Below are 23,764 nucleotides of genomic sequence, written 5' to 3' on the forward strand. Positions count from 1 at the left end.
ACACTTAGGCAAGCAGTAACTTTGCTCCAACATAAATATTGAAGCAGTAATTTTTCAGAAGATTTCTCTTCAGAAGCTAAGAAAAACACGATTGTTTAAAAATAAAACATAATAAATTAAGAGGTAGTGGTTATTAGGTTGGTTTTCTCCTGTACAGTTTCCTCTCTTCAAAATGCTGTTTTTATGAGAGAGACATTTCTAAAGGACTCTGTTGCATTCCATGCTTTATTGAAAGGCAAATAATATCCTTTAAAAAGTCTATTTATAAAATTTGTCTCATCAGCTCAAATTTTTGTTTCCCACATTAGTTTTTGTTCTTTATTAATATTATAGGCAAACATATCTTGATTTGTTGCTCCAGAAAACTATGAAAAAAGAATTATTAACTTTTTAATATCCAGCATCTTCAGAAATTACAAATAAACCAAAAAGACCATATATATGAACTTTTGTCACCAAGTTCAAGGGTTGTTGGAAAAACAGCTAAAGTCATCTCAAAGTAGACAAGATAAACATAGGAAACCTGTGGGGTCTCAAAAACACTGGGAATTGATACACATATTCCAATCCAAGCCATTCCAAGGCTTCATTGTTTTGGTTTGGAATATGACTTCAGTTTTATCACTGTATGTATTTCCAACTCCACATAATTTCCTTAGTGCTGATATGATTCACCTAATTCAAGAAAGGAAAGGAAAAAAAAAACAAAAACAGTATCTGCTGGAGAACTCCTGTGACTTCTTTTGATAATGTACATTTTATCAAACTCACATTGTCCACTGTACTTCAATTCTTTCTGCTCTATCTGTTTTCACTGACATCAGTAATGGTGAGGTGTGAACAGGCTTTGCTGCAAATGTATAAACAGGGAAGAACAAAAATGTACCTCCTCTGCTACTGATGGCTTTGACCCTCAACAGATTACGCTACAACCTTCAGCACTGTGTTTAAGCATAACAAAAGCATCCTGCTGACATTTCACATGCTTCAACACCACTTTCAAAATGGGGTGTTCTGCACAGTCATGGTTTTTGAAACTTGATGGATGAACTCAAGTCATTGAGCAGGTTTCAGCAACGCAAAGTTTGAATCAGATACAGATTTAGCAGAGGAACCAGCAGTACAGGAGGAATGTGAAGCCAACAAACACAGCAGTAAAGAGCTGCTGAAACTCCTAAAGCCCTGACTTTGTCTGGAAGATGTGGTGTGAGACTGCCCTGTTCCATGAACAATGGTAAAGCAGGACTTAGGACAAACGGACAAACGGAAAGAAGGCTAGCCTGAAAGCATAAGGGCACTCCATAGAGCAGAATGTTGCACTATTCATGTTTCACTGGCCTGGTAAAGGACAAGGTCTCTTCAGCAGCTCTGAATAGGAAAAACTCTTGATGTGAACAATAGGAAACAATTACAATACTATGACTTGGGTTGGAAGGGACCTTAAAAATCTTCTACTTCCAACTAGATGTCCACTGCAGGGATGCCTACTCCATGGGCAGGGATATTACCTATTAGATCAGGTTGCTCAGGGTCCCATCCAGCCTGGCATTGAGCACTTCCACGGATACAGCATCCACAATTTTCTGGGCAACCTGTGCCTCACCACCCTTCAAGTAAAGAACTTAGGACACCTAATTTACATCTCTCCTCTTTTGGTTTAAAACTGTTCTCCCTTGTCCTATCGCTATCTACCCACATAAAAAGTCACTCTCCCTCTTTCTTATAAGACCCGTTTAAGTACTGGAAGGTCACAACGAAGTCTTCCTGGAGCCTTCTGCTCTCGATGCTGAACAACCTCAGCTCTTCCAACCTGTCTTCACAGGAGAGGTGCTCCAGTCCTCTGATCATCTTTGTGGCTTCCTCTGGACCTGCTCCAACAGGTCCAGATCTTTCTTATGCTAGGGACTCCAGAGCTGGAAAGAGGTGAGGTCTCAGAAGCACAAAGTAGAAGGGGAGAATCAGCTCCCTTGACTTCTCTTGATGAAGCCCAGGATGCCGTCTCACACTGTTAGCTCATGTCCAGTTTTTTCATCCACCACAGCCCCCAAGTCCTTCTCCACAGTACTGCTCTGAATGAGTTCTTCTCCTAATATCTAAGTTAGTTAGGGTTAGGGTTTGAATTTGCTAATTTGAATTAGCTAAGAACTTGCTGTCTGAAAGCACGGCTCTGTCTTGCTACAAAGACCCTCCTTCCCCAGGATGTACCTGACCTGCTTCATCTGGCAACTCTGCAATACAATTTAGTTACTTTGGACAACAGGCCTAGCTTGGAGAAGGGCAACAAGAAAAAGAAGTCAAAACAAAACAGAAAAAGAACACAGGAATTCCATTGCAGCATTTTTTTGAAGTCACCCCAGTTGCACAAGATTAAACCTGCTCACTCCAACCACACCAGTGAGCTGGCATCACACCAAGAATGATCAACCATGTCCAAAATTGTTTTAATTTCATAAAACAGAATGAACAAGGTTTCCCACAAAGCTAATTGGCCCATAGTTTAATGCAAAAATACACTTCCCCACAGCTCGCTTGCTTGCCCTGGGAGAGAAGGTTGTTGGGCCTGGAAGAGGCAGAAATTAGACTGGGTGTTTAATGACGAGAACAGCAACAGAGAACTACACAGAATTTCGGTAATCCTGCTTAGGCTAAACTGCCAAGCACAAATCTTAAGACATCTGCTTGTCCCTTTGGATGAGCAGAATTGTTACATGTCCCAAATCTCAAATTTACATGGGCAATGAAGGCAGCTAAATAAGACAAATCACAGAATTTACTTCCAAAATGTAACGGCTCTGAGTAGACAAAACAAGGAAAAAAGTAGGCTCTGATTCAGGGAGAGTTAAAAGAACTCTATTCAAGGGTTCCTTAATTTGTGTTTTCTGCCACAATATGCTTCTCAGCATTTAATTCCACCCATCACTTCTATATTCAGACTACATTAGTGGAGTATGATCAATAATACAAAAGGTTAGAAATGCCAGAAATTGGGTAGTCTACATAATAATCTACTTCAGTACATCATAACTATACATTTTACACTGGAGTTAAGTATTTATGGGATGACATAATTATTTAAATATTGCCCTGAACAGAGCATTTTGGGAAACATTACCATTCATATTTGTGCCAGCCCATCTGTAAAAGTCTTAGAGTAGAAATAAAACAATAATGCATTAAACAGCAATGCTGTGGGGGTGAACTAAATCCAAAGTCCAAATGTAACAGCAGCTTTGGCCTCAATACATAAATCAGGAGAGGAGATGAAGAAAGTGACTCATCAACAGCAGCTTGCCTGATTATCCCAAAACTGTCCAAATTTCAAGGCAAGGGGAAGGCATTCACAAGGATATGAATAGGAGGTTATTTTTCCCTATATGAACCTGCGCAGACCAGAATTTCTTGATATACAAAAGGATTATAACAAATTCATTCCACAATCAGCTGTAGAAACCCCACCTGCTGTGCAACTTCTCAGAGCAACTGGCTTTTAAGCCACCAGCAGCATTCAAGCCTCATCACTGTTAGCAGTATGAGAGACACTACTCTTAAAATTGGCTTGATGTATTTAAACATATTTACATTATAAAAATATTTTATGTTTAACACTTGGCAAGTCTGAATACTGACCAAAGTCAGATTGATCCATATTCTCATACTATGCTCTTTCTGTACTTCAAGCATTCATCGCATATGATGCTTGCTTCTTGAAAGACAAAGCAAGAAACAATTCAAATATATTTGCAAGTGTATATATACATACACACACATTTATAAATCACTACAGCTGTGTTTGACAATACAGCTCAACCAATCTAATGGGTTAGTCTGCTTAAGCCAAATATTCAAGGCTTTATGTTCTCACTAAGCACATTAGTGTCACCAACCTAAGATCTGTCTCCTGAGATCGAAGAGACAGAAAGCATCTCACAGCGACTGCTAGCCCTACAGGCACCCAGGAGGTGCCTGGCCTGAATCCCAGCAGTATTGTCGAGCCCAGCATGCCAGCTCCGGAAGGAAGTGAGAGTCAGACCTCTCTTAAGGAGAGGTCTGATCCCACAAATGTGCTGCAGTTACATCAAAAACTCAATGCATTCCCCAAAGGTGGTTGTGGGTGCCCCACTGGCTTCTGGGGGTCCACGGGTCACTGCAGGCAGTGGAGGTAACTCTGAGCAGGACTATAGCAGATGACAGAGGTCTGCATTGGATCCAGGCCCTGGAGTGAGAGTCATAAAATTATTTCATTTCCATCTCTTCACTGCTGGCTCGCCTCAACATCCATTCAGCTCAGAGGACTTGTTTTTTTTTTTTGCCAACTAAACATAGCAAAAGCTTAATGGCTTACTGCCTTCTCCAGGGACTGTAGCTCCAGCACCAGCTCCAAATCAGTCTTGTGCATCTCAGAGATAGGGTGTAACCCCAGCATGGAAACAGCCACGCTCACTTGCTGGACCCCTTCTGGGTCCAGCCGGGTGCTACAGCCTGGGGCAGAAAGAAAGTGTCCAGAGGCTGAGGTTCTCAACAGCCCCATGCTGCTCCCAACTCCAGCCACAGCAGTCGCTTCCACACGTAAGAGGCACTAACTGCTGAAGATGAGCCACTGCTTGGCAAAACTAAACATTTCTGGAGGAAATGCTAAGCATCCACCAGAATTAGCTCCACCCAGAGACAGCACACCACAGGATGTACTCTTCTTCTTTGTCCAATAAATGTACTACAGTATTACTAATTTATGATGAAGCTACTTCGCAGGCTGCTGGCACAAAACAGTAGGAATCACATTATGTATCATGGCTTTGGAGGCTTGGTTTTATATACCTCATTCTGCAGAAAGGCAATCACCGTTTCAAAGTCCTCACCATGGGACATGAGAGCACCAAGAAAAAACCCTAAGCTTCTATTCAAAAGGTTCAGGGACAGATGCAAAGGGATCCCACAACCACAGCTGCAATGCTGTCAAGGAGAAATATGGTCCTACACAGTGAAAGCCTGATTTTACTTTGGTATAAGTACAGGATGGGCAAAGTTCTTCTCTAGGAATTACAGCAGTACAACTGCACCACTTCACAGCTCAGGCTTTGCCTACTACAAGGAATCTGCAAGCGGCAACTTCACCAATATAGCAAGCTTCTGGTACAGCTGGAGGGACATACAGTAAGGCTTACAGTTGGACTTTTTACTGCACTGCAGCAAAAATACATGCCTTGGAGGAACTCAGCTCTGTGTGACTACACATAAAAGGCAACAGGGATACACAGCCAGGCATGCACATCTCTGTTCCTGATGTAACTTTGTCTACCTGTTAAAACAGCTGCCCCCTCTCTGGACCAGTGCCTGAATATGCAATACCTGTCTTCCATATCTCCCTATGTCGTGTCCAGCAGTGCCCAGCCAGCTCCAGGGGAGCCTGGATGGATGGACAACAGCTTCACAGAGGAAAGCACTTTGTAATTGAGACACAACAGCAGTATAAGCCTGCCATCAGTAATGATACATTTAACACAGTTAAATCCACGAACCATGAAACAACTGACACTAAGGCAAGGAGATGAAGCATTAGGGGACTAAAAGACTTCATCCTCCCTTTGACAGCTGGAATAACTGAGGGTGGAAAAATGAACCAAAAAAAAAAGTTAACTTACAGGCTGCCTGTATCATGTATGACACTGCAGTGGGTATAACTGGTGAAGGCCACACTTCTTGGAAGGCAAAGATTTAATTTCTAAACCAAATCACTTCAATATGCTGATTACTGAGTGCTAAAATTGTTCTCTCAGGAGACACTAGAAATTATTTGAAGAACTATATGTACACATATTGCTGCTGATCAAAAAGCAGATAAATACATTCAATTTTAAAATCACACACTGTTTTGGAGAAAAAAAACATGCAACATAAATGCAAAACTTAGTGTAGCAAGGACTAAAATGCATACTAGAAAGTAAACTACTGGGAGAAAGCCTTGTGCCTGCTAAGGCAGCAAATCAAGGTGCATGTCCACCTGATGCCTCTACACCCAAACTGGAAAGGGCACTTAAGAAGGACAGAAATGTAAAGCACAGAGGAAATCACAGGAATTATTTTCAAAGGTGTCAGTAAAACGCATAAAGTCCCATAAAGGTTCTATTTCTATTTTCCATTCATATACATATTTCAGCTTCTCAGGATACTGCGACTAATATTGGACATTATCAATGGGCAGTACTGTTAACAACCCATATCAACAGGAGAATCCTGTGTTACAGGAAAGGCAATGATCCATATTGCAATCACTCACACATAATTAAAATCAGTAAAAGCAAGAAAACAATATTCTGGATTCACCACAAACACTGGATTCATTCCTCTACACCTCCCAAACCACAAATACATTCAGCCACCTTGATCTTTTGGTCTTTAGTAACATGGCTTCTCCTATACAGAAGTCACACTGAACAGAGGAGCATTCCACTGCTGCTTCCTTCTACAAAGCTGCAGTCAAAGGGCCTGACATTATCTTGCTTACCCAGCACAGCTTTTCAAGGGAATTATCCCTGGCTCATACCACTGCACACATAAAAGAGCAGCAGTTTCCTAGGATGAAGATAGTTGTGAAGTTAATAATTGGGTACCCAAGACTTCTGCAAGAGAAAAGAAGCATTTGTGTCGAAGCCCAAGCTCAGGGACACATCTGACAGCACAGGATCACAGCCAGCTCTGCCATGCAAGCTTACCAGTACAGGTGCTCCTCCACCATTTTGGTCACAGCTCTGGAAACAGCTCTTTCATGCGGACCAAGGTGTTTATTTAAATTCACTCCAAGTTTCTCTTCCAAGAAGTCAATAATGAACTCGGTGCCAGATACTTTCTTGTGATTGTATTCAATCCAAGGCATTTTCCCTTGAGGGGAAAGTTTTCCATCAAAATAGTTCTAAGGGAAAAAAATCAAGTAAACAAACAAATATTTAGACAAAAAAAAAGCCCTTCAGGTTCTGTTTTCATGAGAATAAATATTTTTAAATAATTTTCTGTGTTCTTAAAGAAACAAATCCATAAATCTTTTTTTTTTTTTTTTAAAATAACACTCTAGAGTAGCAATGGCTATTCAATCAGAGCAGCACATGAAAAAATTCAGACAGAATTATTTCCAGGCCCTGCAAGGTGTTACATGCTTTATGCTGAATGTCATGTGATATGATACTATTTAAATTACATTATTTATTTATTTAAGGGCTGCAGATGCCCGGATCTCCCAGAAGACTGTGCCCTTTATTCTAAAAACGTTTTAAATCAGAGGACTCACAACTAAATTCAGTTCCTGCACACATCTGCACTTTTCATGTTAAAAGTACCTTAAAAAAAATAAATTCACTACCCAACTCAGATGGCTGCATTACCTCCAAGGACAAAACACACACAATCACAAGCATATATGAAAGGCATATCATTCCCTCCTCAGCAGAAGGGAAATCTGCTTTCTGCAACTTCAAAACTTAGAAATCTCAGACATTTACACACATACTTCTTACAACTGGGTCTCCCAAGAGCCCAGCACAGCAGAGCACAGCACTGCTGCACTGCTGACTACTGCTATACCTCAGCACAGCACTCACACAGAAGCAGCAATGTGTTTTTCCCATGACAAGGCAAAACACAGAAATCAGAGAATTTCCATCTCATGTAACAAGTATGAGAGAAAGTGCTGGCTGCCAAAACACAATCAGACATTTGTCTTCAATTCTCTTACTCCAGAAGGCAGAGACACAAGGTGCAACCCTTTTCCTTTCTTGTGATTCCCATCCTCGCATCCAGTTATTTAGTGAGTGAAAACTCCTAGCACAGAAAGTTGAACAGTAAAGGCTCTACACTCAATCTCTGGCAGTCACCCCAAGAATTTCAGGACCTAGCTCCTAATTGCTGGACGTTTCGGGTTTGCACTTCTGGATTGATCTATTTGGGTGTCAAGTATCGACCCTTCCTGAATCCACTTAAAACAGATTAAGGTGCTCTGGCAGCAAGGAGCACACACCAGAACACGCCTCCTGCTCAGTATGAGAGCGCCAGCATCCTGGCTGCCTCTCCAAAGGCAGATGTGCAATGCACTGGGATCATGCAGCCATTCCCAAAGGCTCTTCCTTCCGGATGAAAACAAACGGGTAACACTTCTGAGAAACAATGCCTTCTGGCTGCAGCCTCTTCCAGGGTTTGTGCCCAAACAAACAGCATGGTAGGGACACTGGATGATACCATGTCTCACCCACCTCACCCCTGCCTGTGTGAATAAAGCACCTGAATCCCTCCCACCCACACATGTGGGTGACACAGGAGCCAATCCCACGGCACAAGCTCTAAAACCACTGAATGTCTGAAACTGAAAGGAGAGCGCTGCCCTGTCCTTCCACCTTCCAAGACCCTTCCTTCATCAAAAATGGTCTTTCAGCACTGAAACTGACTGATACATTTCCATTATTTTTCATTATGACTTTACAACAGAAACACAAGGTTTTTCTGGAACTACACAGCATGTTTAGAAGATCCTGAGCATTGCTGACTTAATCTTCATTAAGCCCCTCCATTAAGATATTTCCCTTCTTGTGCACAAACACTGGTGGCTTGCAGAAGCTACTGGACTTGAAGATGTGTTTATTACATCTTCCAATTACTGCAGTCGATACCATTTGCAACCCAGAAAAAAGCAATGTATTACTCAGTGGCACATTTCTTCAAGCACATATATCTAATACATATAAATACATAGTCTAAAAAGATTTTTTTGTGTTTCAATGCACATGGTTTTATCAAAAAAAAAATAGGAAATATCTTTCAGTGACCTGAGAAAAACCTTAGTCTCTTGAGAAAATCTGTTATACTGTTTTTGTATCCACTGTTCTCAAACAGACGTTTTTAGGCTTGAAACCTCTGCATCCTTATGGCTGATACTAATTGCTATCAAATATTTATCAATTTTCCACTTAAAAATTGTTCCAGCTGCTAAGCAGGAAAAAGCAACAGTATTATTAAAAACCAAAAACAAACCAAAAGAATATCCCTATTCATTCACAGTACATTAAGTGCCTGCAGAGCAACAATAACAATAGCTCTACAGAACCTCATTCATAAGAAATTTACAAAAAGAATGGCAGAAGGTATTTTTAGGGTAATTTTACAGTACTATGCAGAAGAAATTAGATTTCACATTTTCCATTACTCCTGTTTATGATTTTACGTTCACTCATGTCTTTTCCTAAGGAGGCTGCCATTTCCACAGACCTGGCATGAAAATAGCATATTCCTGCTGTGCTAATTATTTATCAGATTACATAAAGGCTCAGCTCTTCATATTCTTGAGGAAATCAAGGAATACCCAAAAGATCTTGATGAGCACACAGACAGGGCCCTTTCAAAGCAAGCTTTACCAAGAAAAGCATCAAATGTTTTAGAAACACAGCCAGGGATTATGACAGCCCAGCTGGGGTGGGGCTGCCCAAATCGTTTTTCATGGAAACTCACACATAGAGAGGCAGATTCAAGAAAACAAAGGCACATGACAATAGTGCATGTTTCGGGAGAAATTCAGATGAGAGTAAGGTAGGAATATGTCACTCTACTCCAACCCTCACGTGCCATTAAAGCACATTGCATAACACAAAGCACAATACTCAACAGTCTGATGCACGCAATAAACACAAGGGATCAAAAGTGTAAAAGCTGTCTGAGCATCTCACTGTCTTCTCTTCACTCCACCTCAGAACCCTCCCTTCAAAGCAGCCTCTCCCCAGCAAGGTGATGACCACAGCAGGTCTCCTGGGACGAGCACCAGCTGCCATCTGCAGTGCTTCTCCATCATGGCCCCTGACAGTGTGCAGGGAAGCAAGGTGTTTCCTTCCGGATCCTGCTGAACACCCCTACACACCCACCCTGCTGCCTGCCAGGCAACCATCGGGTGCCTGTGTCACCTACAGCATCCTAAGGGTAGCACAGTCATGAGGGAAACAAGATAAAAGTCTACAGGAAGAGTATAAGAGACTCCAGCCAAGAACAGGGGCCCCTTCACCTCCCCTCCCACTCAATCCCACAGCAGCAGCCATACTTTCCTCCACTTGCCAGAGCCCAATGCAGCACCACACTCGTAACACAAGGACAGAAACACTATCTGCTTCTTCCAGAAAAAAACATAGCTGTGTCCTCAGCTCCACCAAACTTACCTCTAAAACCCTTCAGACCCACAAACACTTAAGCCCATGTAAGCCAGCACGGCTAAAAGCACCATCATGGTGTTCCCGGCATCCGCAGGACCCATTCCTGCTCCTACAAAATGGCACACAGAGTATGTGGGGAACCAAGATGAGTTAAAACCAAATAAACTAAAATGTCATGGCTCTAGCTAGGCCAGCTCTGATCATCCTGAGCTGCCACAGAAAAGCATGTGCAGGAAGGGACAAGAGGAAGAGCTGAAGGTAGGCATTTTGCTTTTGATGGTCTTGTCAGTTTTGTGTATTCACAGCTAGTGAGAGACATGCAAGACCAAGAAGTAATGCTGACCTTCAGTACAAAAACTAAAGAGGAGAGGATAACCCTCTGGAAATTCCTCTCTCCAAAAAGCTGTGTAATTTCTGACCAGCATGAGCTCTCCAAACAACTCCATCCTGAATAACACAAATGCTGTGCTATCTTTCAGAAGTGACCATGTCCAGTCACAACCATCTTTTATAATGCAGCTTTCTTTACCTACTCTCCACCAGAGCACACCTGACCATCACAAACCTTTGAACCGCATCAGCTGCCATTGGAAAGAAAACAGATCATACCAAGAGAGTCATCCCTTCAAACATGCAATTTCTACTCAAATTATTTTGAGAAAAGCAAAGTCCTCCTGCTCCAATGACATGCTCAAGCTTCAGAATCTTGCAAGTTCTGTAAACCTAAATGAGGAAAATACATCCCACAGGACGGAAGTCTTCCCCTTTAGCACTCCCAAGTATGTGATTCAAGTCCCACTGAATTGTAAGAAAACATTAAACTCAGGCTTTTAAAGAATTAAGCAAAATGTACTGATTAGACTTTCTTTCTCTTCCAATGTAAAGGAGTTTAGCCACATATGAAGCTAAATATCAATGGCAAATGTGTTAAAAAAGGTGCAATTGGGTTGGTTTTCCGCTGTACAACATTTGACTTATACATAACATTCTTCCTAACACCTTGGTACGGAGTAAAACACCAAACTTATATTGCTGAGGAAAAAACAGAAGGAGAAGAAAAAAGGGAAAAAAGTCCAGACATTTCTTCTACCTAAGATCTTAGTTATATACGTATCATCATTATTTTATCATCTTAAAGGCATTCAGTGCCTAACACACACAGAAAAAGAAAACAATCCCATGTCTCAAAGAGCCTGGGTGCTGCACAGCTTGCCAACACCACAAGATGTGTGCCACACTTGCAGTGTCCCAACTCAACCTCGATAACGGGCAAGACCGTGAGATTCAAGTGTCCACTCTCACAGCTTTCATTCACTGGAGTAGCTCAGGCTTCATTCCCTGCAGGAAGATGGCATAGGATGCACCCAAACATAGTTAAGGAGCAGTATTCATGACCTTTAAAAGCAATCCTATCTCACTTCACTGGGGAGGAAGCATTAGCCATGGGAGGTGAAGCAAAAGGTAAGCACTTCTTCCCAGGCAGCTTTAGAGATAAGGCCTCCAGAAAAACAAGAACCTGCAGCTGTCTAATTGTCATGTCTTTAGCATGGTGAAATTCAAGGATCAAACAGTCTTCTGCTTTAGTTTTGGGGTGCTATTTAGTGTTATATAAACTCCAGACTATTCTCCCTCTTCAGCATTTTAACATTGATTTAGCTTTGCCAGTTAAGTCTACAGCTGTTCCAGATAATCTTATTCAAGTCATATCTTTAAAGGTTATAAACTAAATTTAATTGGAGACATAAAAATGTTGGCAAACCCACCTAGCTGTAGGTGTATGTTTACATCTCCCTGGGGGAGACAGACTGGGGGGACGAGAGGCAGGACGCCTATGTGCCATTTCAAGCAATTACAGAGAGCTGCAAGGCAAAGGCAAACTGCATGATGTACCTGGTAGGGTAAGTCAGCCATCCTCAAGTACGTTTCCATTTTCAGGCAGAACGGGGATAAACTCGGAACGCCATTCCTGGGCCTTGAAAACTGATGCAGTATGATAGCATCCTTCGAATCGAGCTCTTCCTCTTTCCTGTCCAAAAAAAAAAAAAAAAAAAAAAAAAAAAAAAAAAAAAAACACACCAACAGAATTTAAAAAAAATATATAAAAAACACCAACAAACAAACAACAAAACCAAACCAAACCGGACAGGTGCAGGATACACCAGGACATTAAACAGACAAAGGAGAAACCGCGGCCCTGGCAACACACTCGTCAGCCCTTAAGGGGCTGCTGCAGGTTTTGGTTGCCCGGGTCCGGAGGCAGCGAGAGGGCCCAGCCCGGGCCACCTGTGGGGGCGAGCCCACGCCTCCTGCGCTGCTGCAAAGGGCGAAGGGGGGACAAAGAAAGGTAAATGGCAAAAGCACGGCGAAGGGCAGACCCCGACCCGCCGGACCTCGCCAGCCTGACCCCGCAGGTGCGAGAGGCTCCGAGCGCCGCCTCGGCCCCGCGGGCAGCGCCCTCGGCTCTCAGCGCCGCAGCCCCCGCAGCCCCGCAGCCTCACCGTATGGCCAGCAGCTCGTGGAGCAGGTACGCGGCGGCGGCCAGCAGGGCTCCGCCCGTCAGGTACAGCGTCTTCTTCCACCAGGAGTCGGAGCCCAGCGCCGCCATGGTGCCGCCGCCGCCCGACAGCGGGAAGGCGACGATCTCGCCCCCATAGAAGGCGGGCGGCGGCTCCTCGGGCCCCGCGCACCAGCCCAGCGACAGGCTGCGGTTGCGGCTCAGGTCCGCCACGCAGGAGCGCGGCGCCGCCAGGCCCACCCCCCACAGCATCCTGCGCCCGGCACCCGCATTCCCCGCCGCGGAGCCGCCGAGCCCCCCTGCCCTGCCCTGCCCGGCCCGGCCCCCGGGCACAGCCCGGCCCCGCGGCGGGGAAGGGCCGCGCCGCGCTGGGCGGCTCCGGCGGCTCCCTCGGCCGGCGCTGCGCGGCTGCGCGACCGGCTGGGAAGGGAGGGCGTGGGGAGGAGAAGGAGGGGATGGGGTGGACCCGGCCGGGTGTGTCCTGCCCTGCCCTTGCGGAGTACCCCGCGCCCGGCCGCCGCTGTCCAGAGTTGAGGGCGAGGAGGGTGGGTACCGCGCTCGGGGTTGCGTGGGAGCCTGCCCGCTTAGACTGCCCGCGGTCCGAGCATCGCCGGGCTGCTCCTGGAGGAACACGAGCCTCGCATTCACCCAGTATTTGGGGCAAAAAAAGGCAGCCCCCCCTACGCCTCCACCCACGGTGCCTGGCCGCAGCTGAGCATTGTCACGCTGTGTCTGCAAACATCGCCGCGATTTTCTTCTTAATATTCTGGTGCTGGATGAGGTGACTGAGAAAAACACCCCTGTGAGCAGAAAGGGAAGCAAAATGGCTTCAAAGCAAATCCCTTGTCCCACAAGGTCATGAGATTTTACTGGCGCTGAGAGGCCCAGCATTCCCTGGCCTCTGGCCTCCCTGCTGCAGGAGGATTTTTGGGTATGCTGTGATGACATGAGCAGGACTTCACCTGCGTTCTGCCAAATATCCTCAGCTCTGCATATCACACCAACCCCAAAACAGCACCCTTTGTTTTTTGGGTAATACCACTGCCTAAATAGCCCCCTGTCAAGTGCTGTGATGTGTACATAGCTGCTCCAAAATGCTCCCACAAGTTGGATATTTTATTAAGGCATCGGGCAAGAGAAACGACCTTATCCTTAACGCAAATGGACCAACTTACAGTATCCAGGAGGGATGGACAAAGTCTGTGACCAAGACTTTGTGGATGCTTTATATCAGGATATGGCACAGGTGGGACAAAGGAGGCGAATGAGGAAGAGGAGGTCCCTGAGCAAACTCATGAAGTTCAGATCCATATAGTGACTTCTCCTAGTGACAGCAATAGCCAGTTTTGCGTTTATTTTTTTCTGTGCAACGTTAATGAGAGCAACTTGAAGCTGTCGGGAGAGGGGTTTAGGTTGGATGGTAGGGAAAGGTTCTTCACCCGGAGGGTGTTTGGACACTGGAACAGGCTCCCCAGGGAAGTGGTCACAGCACCAAGCCTAGCAGAGGCCAAGAAGTTCTCAAGCATGATTCTTGAAATTGTCCTGTGCAGGGCTAGAAGCTGGTCTTCTGTGACCCTTGTTGTCCTTTCCATCTCAGGACAGTCTGTGACTCTGTGATTCTATGAACTGTCTCTGCCTCCTGTCTGCACTCTCCAGGGAAGGCTGCTGTGCTCTGCAACTTTCCTGCAGTAGCTCCTTGCAGCATTTTGTTTTGCTGCTCACTTTGAGTTTGCTGTTTACACATATTCAGTAGCCACAGGCTGCCATGCAAGTATGTGTTGAATACTGTGCTGATACTCCACTCTCAGGAGTCAATGGGATCAGAGAGGTCCCAGTAAATCTCATTCCACATACAGGTTGTGCCCTCCACTCATCCTTAGCAAGGTGCTGGCTGAGCAGCTACTGCACAGCTTTTGAGCTATCCCACATGACAGGTGATGCACAGGTAATGAAACAAGAGTGGAAAGTGAGAGCAGCAGCCTGTTCATGCCACAGCTGATCATTTGCAGCATACAGTTTTGTTAAATTCTTACGACAGGGCAATGAAGAGACAAAGAAGAAAAATACTTTTTCTCTGCTACAGCACCTGCAAATCTCAGGCTGAAGATTTTTTTCAAGTGGCAGACAGCCTAGTAAATCTGGAGTGTCACAGCCTGGTAGCTGGTCTCAGCTTTTGTTCCTGCATGGGAATTGCTTGCTGTGTTACTGATAAGAGGGATCCAGTTACAGCTGGGATCTAAGTTTCTGTGAGGGCAGAGAGAGGTCCTGGGCATCCACATCCCAGCTGCTGCCACTACTTGACTTTCAGAGACAAATGAGTTATCCTAAAATCTGTGTTTTTTTCAATGGCCAGGACAAGTGAGACCTGTGGGGCAGAGGAGAGAGGGAAGGTCCCAGTGCAGACCCAGAAAAGTTAGGCAAACCTGGATGCACTACTGCAGTTTATGCTCTGAAGATCAATGCTGTGTTTTGCTAGTCCGGCTGATGCCTGGTTGCCCCAGGATTCTTAGAGCAGGACTTCAGGCAGGTGTTTAGCACTTGCTCAGTAAGGGCACTGCTACCCTTCTTTTGGACTTTATGCTGTGTAAATCCCATTCTGGCTGCACTGTTGCCTGGAAGCTGCAAGGGTCCAGAGCACAACAATGCCTCCTAGAACACTGTGGGAAGCCTCAGCAACAGCACATGTACCTCATGGCATGTCAGATACAGATCTGCATGGAAACCCCAGCAGCCTTGCTGTCCTGCTCATAAACAGGATTTTTAGAGGTTGATTATGACCGGCATGGTGCTGACCAGACCTGGCCATGCAAAAGGTGCAGGTCCCAATGTCACATCTTGTTTGCCAGAGTTAACAGCAAATAAAGAGCATGGGTAGAACACAAGTACCTTCATACCTGTCCCACACTAGGATGTCTCACTAGTGGTGCTCTGCCAGCCTTTCTTCCTTCAGGTTTCAAAGATTTCTGCCAGCAGATATTGAATCCATTTGGCCTGGCAGTCTTATAGTCAAGCTTATCAGCAGGAAAAACAGCAAAAAGTGTGTCCTTAGCCTGCCCTTTCTCTGGCTGTGGAAGAATGCAATGTCCATTCCTTCAGGCACTGTTGCCTGTGGCAAATGACATGTATTAGGGAGGATTATTAGGTGGTAGCAATGCCCACAAACCCGAGTATTGTTTTCTGCTCCTGTGCATTGCAGGTGCCACAGTCTGGGTGGTTCCTGAGATATGGTCTGATTTTCCCAAATTTGCCTCCAAGAGGCTCACAGGTGTTGCCCACTGCACTGGCAGCTGCCTCACTGTCTCACTTAGGGAGGGTGGAAATCCCGCTAATTTAGCATATTTGTTTAATTACCACTGTTCACTTTTCTTGAGTAGGGAAAATGAGAGCTAAGAGTGATGCACTCAAAGTCTGTCTGGCTGCAAACGCACACCGAGTGCAGCACGGACTGGAACAGTCATCCCTCAGATTCATCACACAGATCAAAAGACCTAACACATTAAAATACACTTCTATCTGTAATCTGTTCTAGTGCAGCTGCCTAAAGGAAGAGAGAGTAACAGAATAAAATAAGTAGATTTCTCTAGTTAACATAAATCTGAGCTTGTTATGTAGCAAGCCAGATTTTTCTTCTGAAGTCTGCAGTTTGATTTGGCGGCAGGAAGGCAATTGGAATGTTACTAGATTCTCTACACCTTGATCTTCATTACCTCTTTTTTTTTTTCCCTGTAATGTCCTTCAGTTTGTTGCACATCTTTGAAAAAGCCTGAGGTTATCATGGCAGGCTGCCTACGAAGGTGGCATCGGGTGGAAACCACAGTCTGAACCCAGTGGTTGTGATGGGACTTTGTGGAGTGCCAGTGCACAAGCTGTCTATCTGCGTTTTAGCTCAGAACTAAGTTAGCTTTTTCAAAATCGGAGCTCATGCTCTGAGCTCATGCTTACCACTGGTTTACTTCCATGTACTGCTGCCAGCTGGGTTTGAACTCACCAGGTCTCCCCTGGGGCTTTAAGAAATAGGGCCACCCATTTTTCACTTACTTCCCACACTGGTGTCATCCATGGCTCCTACTCACTGCCTCTCTCTTTTCCAAGTGCTCAAAGGTTGGGCAGCACAGAGCTTTGAACAGCTCCATGAATCAGAGTGGGCTGGTTTTACAGGTTGTTCTGCCTGAAGTGAAGGCACCTTGCTGTGCCCTTGCACAGGGACTGGCTGTCCCCAGCTCAGGCTGGGCTCTCACTTTGAGTGCTGCCGGGGTCATCATGCGATGATATGGAAGTGCTTTCCTTCTCTTTGAAGTAGCCCAGACTTCACTGCCAATGACATAATGTAATGGGTTTTGTGGTGAGCTCTGAGTTTATGAGAGGGAGAAAAAAAGGTTTTTCATCACCAGCGGGCTTCCAGGATCCTTCTAAAACAATCCCTGACTGCTGCCAGGATTGGTTTTGTTGTAATATTAATGATCTCTCAGGGCAGCTTGAGTTTCATAAACATGTCTTTTTAATTATTCAGATAAGAATAGCCAAGGTATAGCTGCAAAACAGTAATGCTGTGTTTCAGATTTGAGTTAGGAAAGGAATTAATGATACTTTAATGACATATAAAGATACAAATGCACAGAAAATGCAGAACATCAAGAATCTAAACTACTACAGTGCTGTATAGAAGTGTCTGTATGTAAATCCACATTAAGTGTAATTCCAGCAGTTCTCCAGAGTTTACTTTGCACTTGGTGGTAAGTAAAGCCACTTTCTAAGGCAACACATACCCTGAGACTGCCCTGGATGATGTAACTCAAGTTCCTTGCTTTCACCGGTCAAAAAAAAAGAAAAGGTTTTGCCTGAAACCTCCTGCTTTCTGTAGGTGGAAGCACTCAGGCTGGTAGCTGAGTACAGCTGACTGCTACTCAGCTGACAGACCCACAGTCTCACAATTCTTAATTTGTTTTAAATTTTATTGCTCTGTTTTACAAGCTGTTTGGACTTTGACAATCCTCCCAATGCCATGGGGGCAGTTACATGATTTATAGTCAGGACTTTCATATGAAACTTTCTCAATAGAAGAATAATGTTGGGAACCTGCTACAGATTGCTAGCCATAGCCTGGTGCAGTGGTTCCCAGTCTTTGCCCATTTATAAGTGCTCTCTGATTTACAGCATCCTCAGAAGAAGTAAAATTTGCAGTACATACTGCCATGACCTGGTTGGCATCTCAGTTCATATTTAACTAATAATAGAATGTATGAAGTTTTTACAGATTTTTTGCACAGATTTTTTTTTTTCCTTTCCTTACCGTATTTACTTTTTTCAAGAGATCTATATGGTCTTCAGATTTTTGGGAAAATGAGTTGCTTCAATTCATCTGCCTTAGATTTGCTTATAAGTAGCCTAAGGTGGTAATAGAGGTAAAAGCACTGGCTGCTGTAGACACTGCAAAATGGAGCAATGTACCATTAGGAAAAACAAACCCTGCCAATTCAGAGCAATTGAGCCACAAAATGGGAAGAGGAGATCATTCCAGCATGACACATTTGTCTGTAAATAAACTGTCAGCTGAAAGCAGTGGGAGGGGAATGAGAAGGGATGGGAACAGGGAGGAAGAGAGACCTTCCCAGAGGCCATATTCCTGGGGCCAAGGCTGTGCTTTCATCTCCCAAGAGCTCTGGAAATAAAGACAGATGGGAGAGACAGTGGCAGAGCGAATGGCCTGCAGTCTGCATCCTCCAAGAGGATGAACTGTTGAGCACTGTAGAAGGTAGGAGGATTTTGGTTTGTTATAAATTTGGTTCTGGGAGAAAATGCTTGCTAAGTAATCCTGTCGACAACACAGAAGCTTTTTCCTTATCCACAGGTAAGATTCAATAAGGGAGAGATGCTGCACAACCCACATGGGAATGCTGTCCTGCCTAGACAGGCCAGGCAAAGTTTCTTTCATTACCTGCCATGAAGTTTTTTAGCCTGCGTAGCTTCCTCCCTTAGTTATCTTTTTAAGGGACATCTTCTCATTTGACAACCCCTTCAGAGACTTTGGTGTCTTCATCTGGGGCCTCACACTTCTTCTGGAGAAGGCAAAAATAAGGTTTCTCTAGAGCACTTCATCTTCAGCCATAGCAGTGTGACCCAAACCCCATCCTACACACACATACTTCTTCGCAGCAGAAACCTTTGGTTGGCAGCTTTGGCAGGACTTTTCTTACTATGGTGTACTGAGAAATGCTGTTCTGGTGATTCTAAATTCAAGGGGTTGTTTTTCCTGGCTGCAGAACAGAGGCCTTTGGACAAGTCCATGGTCAGAGAACCGCCACAGTATTCTAAAGCTTTGTGCTTTTGAGAGGTTAGATGGTCTTGCTGTTGGGACTGGGAGGGCTGAGAGGAGGATGACGAACACATACCTCTCATTGACATCGAAAGGCAATGTGTTAGTGCTTTGTTTAGAAAGAACAGCATTGGGGTTTACTGGTTTTTAACATTTCTGAGTGTGGGAGAGACACAGTGCTCAGTATTCCTGCAGCAGCAGCGAGCACTGAATGGCTGTGGACATGCCCCTCCAGGTCAGGACCTCCCCAGTTACACCTGGGGACCAAGGCAGGGAGCACCCCAAAGGGGTCCCCCAGGGATAGCCAGGTCCTGTCAGTTCTGTAATGCATAACTTGGATCAAGGAAGGCAAGGTGCTGAGCTGCCACTTCTGCAACAGCTGGAAGGCAAAGCCCTGTGTGTCAGTGCTGGGGCTATGCTTCATCACAGGGCATTTGAGGTAAATATGCTAATTTACATTTGAGTTGGATACATCCTTCTGAGGCATCCTTTATTGTATGTTTTGTTTACTTCAATTATTTTATGTCTGCAGGTTGTATGTGCATATTCTAACTCAGGAAAATTAACACCATATCATTTTCTCTATCTTCTACTATTGTAAGTTTTATAATACAACTACCATACAAGGCAATGTTAGCAATTCAATCTCCAAGTTGTTTTGGGATTGTTTCAGGTAGGGTTGTTTTATGGTTTTTTTTGGGTTTTTTTTTTTTTTTTTTTTTTTTTGTTTGGGTTTGTTGTTTTGGTGGGGGGGTTTTTTGGTGGTTTTTTTTTGGGGGGTGGGAGGTTTAACATACCTCATGAGACTGCAATAGGGATTTCAGATTTATTAATGGAACACTAATGGTCTTCACAATCCTTTTAGGAAGAAAAAAATATTATATCTTTTTAGAACAAGTGAGTGAGTATTGATCATATTGCTGGAATGACTCCATGGGGGAGTACAAGCACAATAAATTGGAGATCAAAGTATATATCTTGAATTCCTAATGCACTGAGAGGTGGCTGTGCAATTAATGCTTGTTTGAGTCAAGACAGGTCAGGTGATTTTACAGACCGGGTGAAATCCCAGCCCTTCTAGCTCGAATATAATATGACATTTTATATTGCTTCAGTGGAACACGTGTCAATAAAAATAAGGTTTACCATCAGCACAAACTTTAAGTGATTAGAATTTTGTCCTATAACCTGGAGAACATAATGAATGAGAAATCTGTCCACAACTCATGATTAGTAAGTCACCACCTTTCCTTCTAGGAGCTCAGCAAGGGTGTAGGCATTTGGAATGAGGCACTAGAGGTTAATGTGCAAAAGCAAGTGGGAGGCTGTGGACTCCTGAACTATTATGCTTCAGCCTGACACAGAGCCACTCTCTCAACTATCAGTAGTTCCTCTTCAAAGGTACACTAGAACCAGACTGCCCTCTCTCCACCTCTGCTTCACATTTCTCCTCTCCATCAAAATCCTACTTATCTTCCAGGCACTGCTCATACTCCTTCTATTTCTGGCTTTTCAATACTCTCCCCATTCCAGGTACTCCTGGGCACCTCTCAAACCCCTGCAAATGCAGTATCAGCACCCACATAGTGATTCATGTTCTGTCTCACTTTTTCTCCTCCAGTCTGCTTCATCTGGCTAGTTACTGAGTCTTCTGACTTCTGAACTTCTAGACTGCATGGGATTATTCCTTTCAAGCATTTATTAAAAGTGTATGGAAAATAAGTTTATTTGTTTGTTGCCTTTCTCTTCAATCAAAGCTGAGATTTCAACATAATGAAAAACTTCAGCAGCCATTTTCAGACAAACTTCCAACAAGATATTCATTATTCTTATCTCAGCTCACAGCCACTGCACAATTCCTTCCCACTCCTTTCTCTCTCTTTTTTTCCATCCCCAAGGAACATGATACAGGGTGTTAGTGGAAATGTAGAGGAAAGAAATTGTCAAGTCCTGCAAAAATGGCCATGAAATGTCACTGGAACACAAAGGAACAATAGGCAATAAGATAGCAGAATGGGAACCATGGAAACTTCAAGCTGTATTTTTATTTTAAAAGGAGATTAAATGCAGATCTCCTCTGAGGCTCTCATACTACTCCAGTTGGGCTTGAGCACAATTAATGTGTCAGTTATTATCTGAATGTGCTGTTCCACAAGACAGGCTGAGCCAACCTAAAAGCCTACTGCCCCTCAAGGGGCTGTTCTGTCCCGTCTTCTCCCTGTCCATTTACTCCCAGTGCTTACCTCCCAAATGGCACTAGTCCTCCACAGTGGGAAAATTCAGCTCCCTGAACAGCACAACCACCAGCAGCATCCCAGGGAAACACAGTAAAAATAGGAAAGAAAGCAGAAAAAAAAATCTACACCGCAGACAAGAATCCATCTAAGCAAAGAGCTGGGACTGGGACCATGTGGAGCAATGTGGGAGAGATGAAACAACACAACAAGCCAAACCACAGCTGAATAGCCAAGACCACCCAGAACACCATTGTATGCTCTGCTGGATTTTTTTTTTTCCAGGATCAGCTTCTTACTCTGATTTGTTTTGTTGCAGAAATAAATGGCTGGTAATAGGAGAGTCAAGGGCATACAACTAGAAATAAACACAGAGGCTGAAAAAGACCAAGCCCCAAATACAGTTTTTTCCCTATCCCAAGGCAAGAATCACCTCCTGCCTCACCCCTACTCCTGGGTGCATGCCTGCTGCAATTACATTGGTTTTTTCACCTCCCACTACCACTGTTCCTGTAAGCATTGAAGCTGTGGCTCCATAAATATGGACAAGTTGCAAAATGAAAAACAAAAGATTTGCAAATTTATTTTATTTAAATTCTGTCCATTTCAATAGCATCTATGAAATTTCTGCAGCAGCTGGGCTAAGAGAAATGTGAAAACATCATTGGTTTTCTAGGCACAGATTTTAAGAAAAAAGTTTCTGGAGCACAAGTGCATAGTATGTATTCACAGCACAGTACTGAATTAGATTACACTGTGCCAGTTGCACATTTGTGAAAAAGATAGGGATGTCAAACACCAAAACCAGTTCACAAGTGTAGGATATTTTTGTACTGTTTGTTATCTCATTAAAATGATTTCTACCACATTCTATCATTCCTGCATTTAAACCAGGTGTTTTAAACAGAGGGATGAAATATAGCTAGAGTAGTTAGGAAAATCACCAGGAGAAGAAAACTGAGGGGTAAGGACTGGGGATGGAGCATATCAGGACATCTGGAAACATACTAAAAGTACAAGGAGTTGTTCAAGCAGTCCCAATTCATTTGTCCACACTGCTCTCAACACTCTGATTGACAGGGCTCCAATACACATGTAGGAGCAGAAGATTAGATGCTTGTGGTAAGCTTTTTGTCAAAACCAGAGGTATCCATGGTTAACCAGGTCTATGTGCTTGTGGTTTAAATGCTAGCCATTGTTCATTAGGTACAGGATCCCTCTTGTGAGCTTGGACAGAGAACCCAGGCAGCATCAAAGGTTTTTTATCTTATGTGCAATAGAAATAACAGTGAAAAAGCAAAACAAAACACCCTTTCCCTAGGTGGTTCACAGTTAATAAAAAACCACAAGAAAGTAACAAGTAATTCCTTTTAGAATTGGACTTAATCCGTGTGCATGCCTCTCAACTCAGAATATTCTGTGAATCTATGAAGTGAGGAAATACAGAAAGGATGAGAAAGCCAGGATAACAGCTAGTCACACAAGCATGTGGACTTGGGGCTCCTAAATAAAACAAAAATTGTCTCTCTCTATGCCAGTTTTATAACATTATTTTTATTTCACTAGACAAGTCTCAAAACAAATCAGTGGAGGAGGGACCACCTTGTGGGGGTGTTTCTTGTTGGCTACCTCAGGAATCTGCCCAGGTCTCACTGCTTTTCAGAGCTGCTGGCAAAATTTGAAACAAGAGCCATACAGTTGTAGTAACTTAGATTGATGTTGGTAATTTGGTTAGGGGAACTTACTGGAGCACATGGTTTAACACACCTGAACACAGTTAGGAGCAAAGACTACTGGTTATCTCTTTTGACTCCTCATTTTCTTCCAGCATCACTCCTCTCCTGAACGCTGTGCACCACACTGCATGCATGCCCAATGGAGCAGAGACTCCTTTGCAGGAGAAAGGCAGACAGGGAATGATGTATTCCTCCTGTGGACAGCATTAGTGAAACCATTAATGAACTGTTGCTGCCAGTTCCACCGCCATGCTCCAGAAACAATATTTACCACAAAACTTCATGTGAACTCAGAAACTCACACGTGGTGGTAAGAGCTGTAGAGATACTCTCAGATTACTTATCTAAAAGAAAATTAAGGGGTAACAACTCAAAATTGCAGCTGATAGAGGTACTTAAGTGTAAAAATGAGGATGTTAGGACATCACTGGTGAGGTTCCAAGGTTAAACTGCTTCTGATGAACTGATGACCCTTTGGAATAATTTCTTTACTGGTGTAGTGGTTTCTCCATCACCAAACTCTTAACATGATGATGAATCTTCCTCTCAAAGCCAAGCTATAGCCCACAGAAATATTATGAAGCAGAACTTCTTGTCATGGAAGCAATCACACCAGATACTATTTCATAACCATTATTAGCTATGAATAACTATTATTTACATTATAAATTTACTGTATTCTTTGGGGAATCATCAAATCCATCAGGAAACTTGGATCTGAAGGCAACAGGCAGATACAGCAAAGCAGGGAGAATGCAAATGTGTAAAAAAACTAATTTAGCCCACCACGC

The 23,764-nt window shown here is 43.8% G+C and overlaps 1 protein-coding gene across 1 annotated transcript in view; it reads right to left on the bottom strand.

Annotated features, from left to right (window-relative positions):
- The window catches only part of FAXC (failed axon connections homolog, metaxin like GST domain containing), a 28,749-nt gene extending 15,689 nt beyond the window's left edge, over nt 1–13,060 (bottom strand). The window contains exons 1-3 of the mRNA XM_038133200.1: nt 12,674–13,060; nt 12,066–12,201; nt 6,711–6,907 (exon numbers count right to left, since the gene is read on the bottom strand). Of these exons, the coding sequence (XP_037989128.1) occupies nt 6,711–6,907; nt 12,066–12,201; nt 12,674–12,942 (602 nt within the window). The 5' untranslated portion in view covers nt 12,943–13,060. The remainder of the gene's footprint in view (nt 1–6,710; nt 6,908–12,065; nt 12,202–12,673) is intronic.
- Nucleotides 13,061–23,764: the final 10,704 nt, after the last annotated feature.

Source organism: Motacilla alba, chromosome 3 (genome assembly GCF_015832195.1).
Source record: "Motacilla alba alba isolate MOTALB_02 chromosome 3, Motacilla_alba_V1.0_pri, whole genome shotgun sequence".
NCBI lineage: Eukaryota > Metazoa > Chordata > Aves > Passeriformes > Motacillidae > Motacilla > Motacilla alba.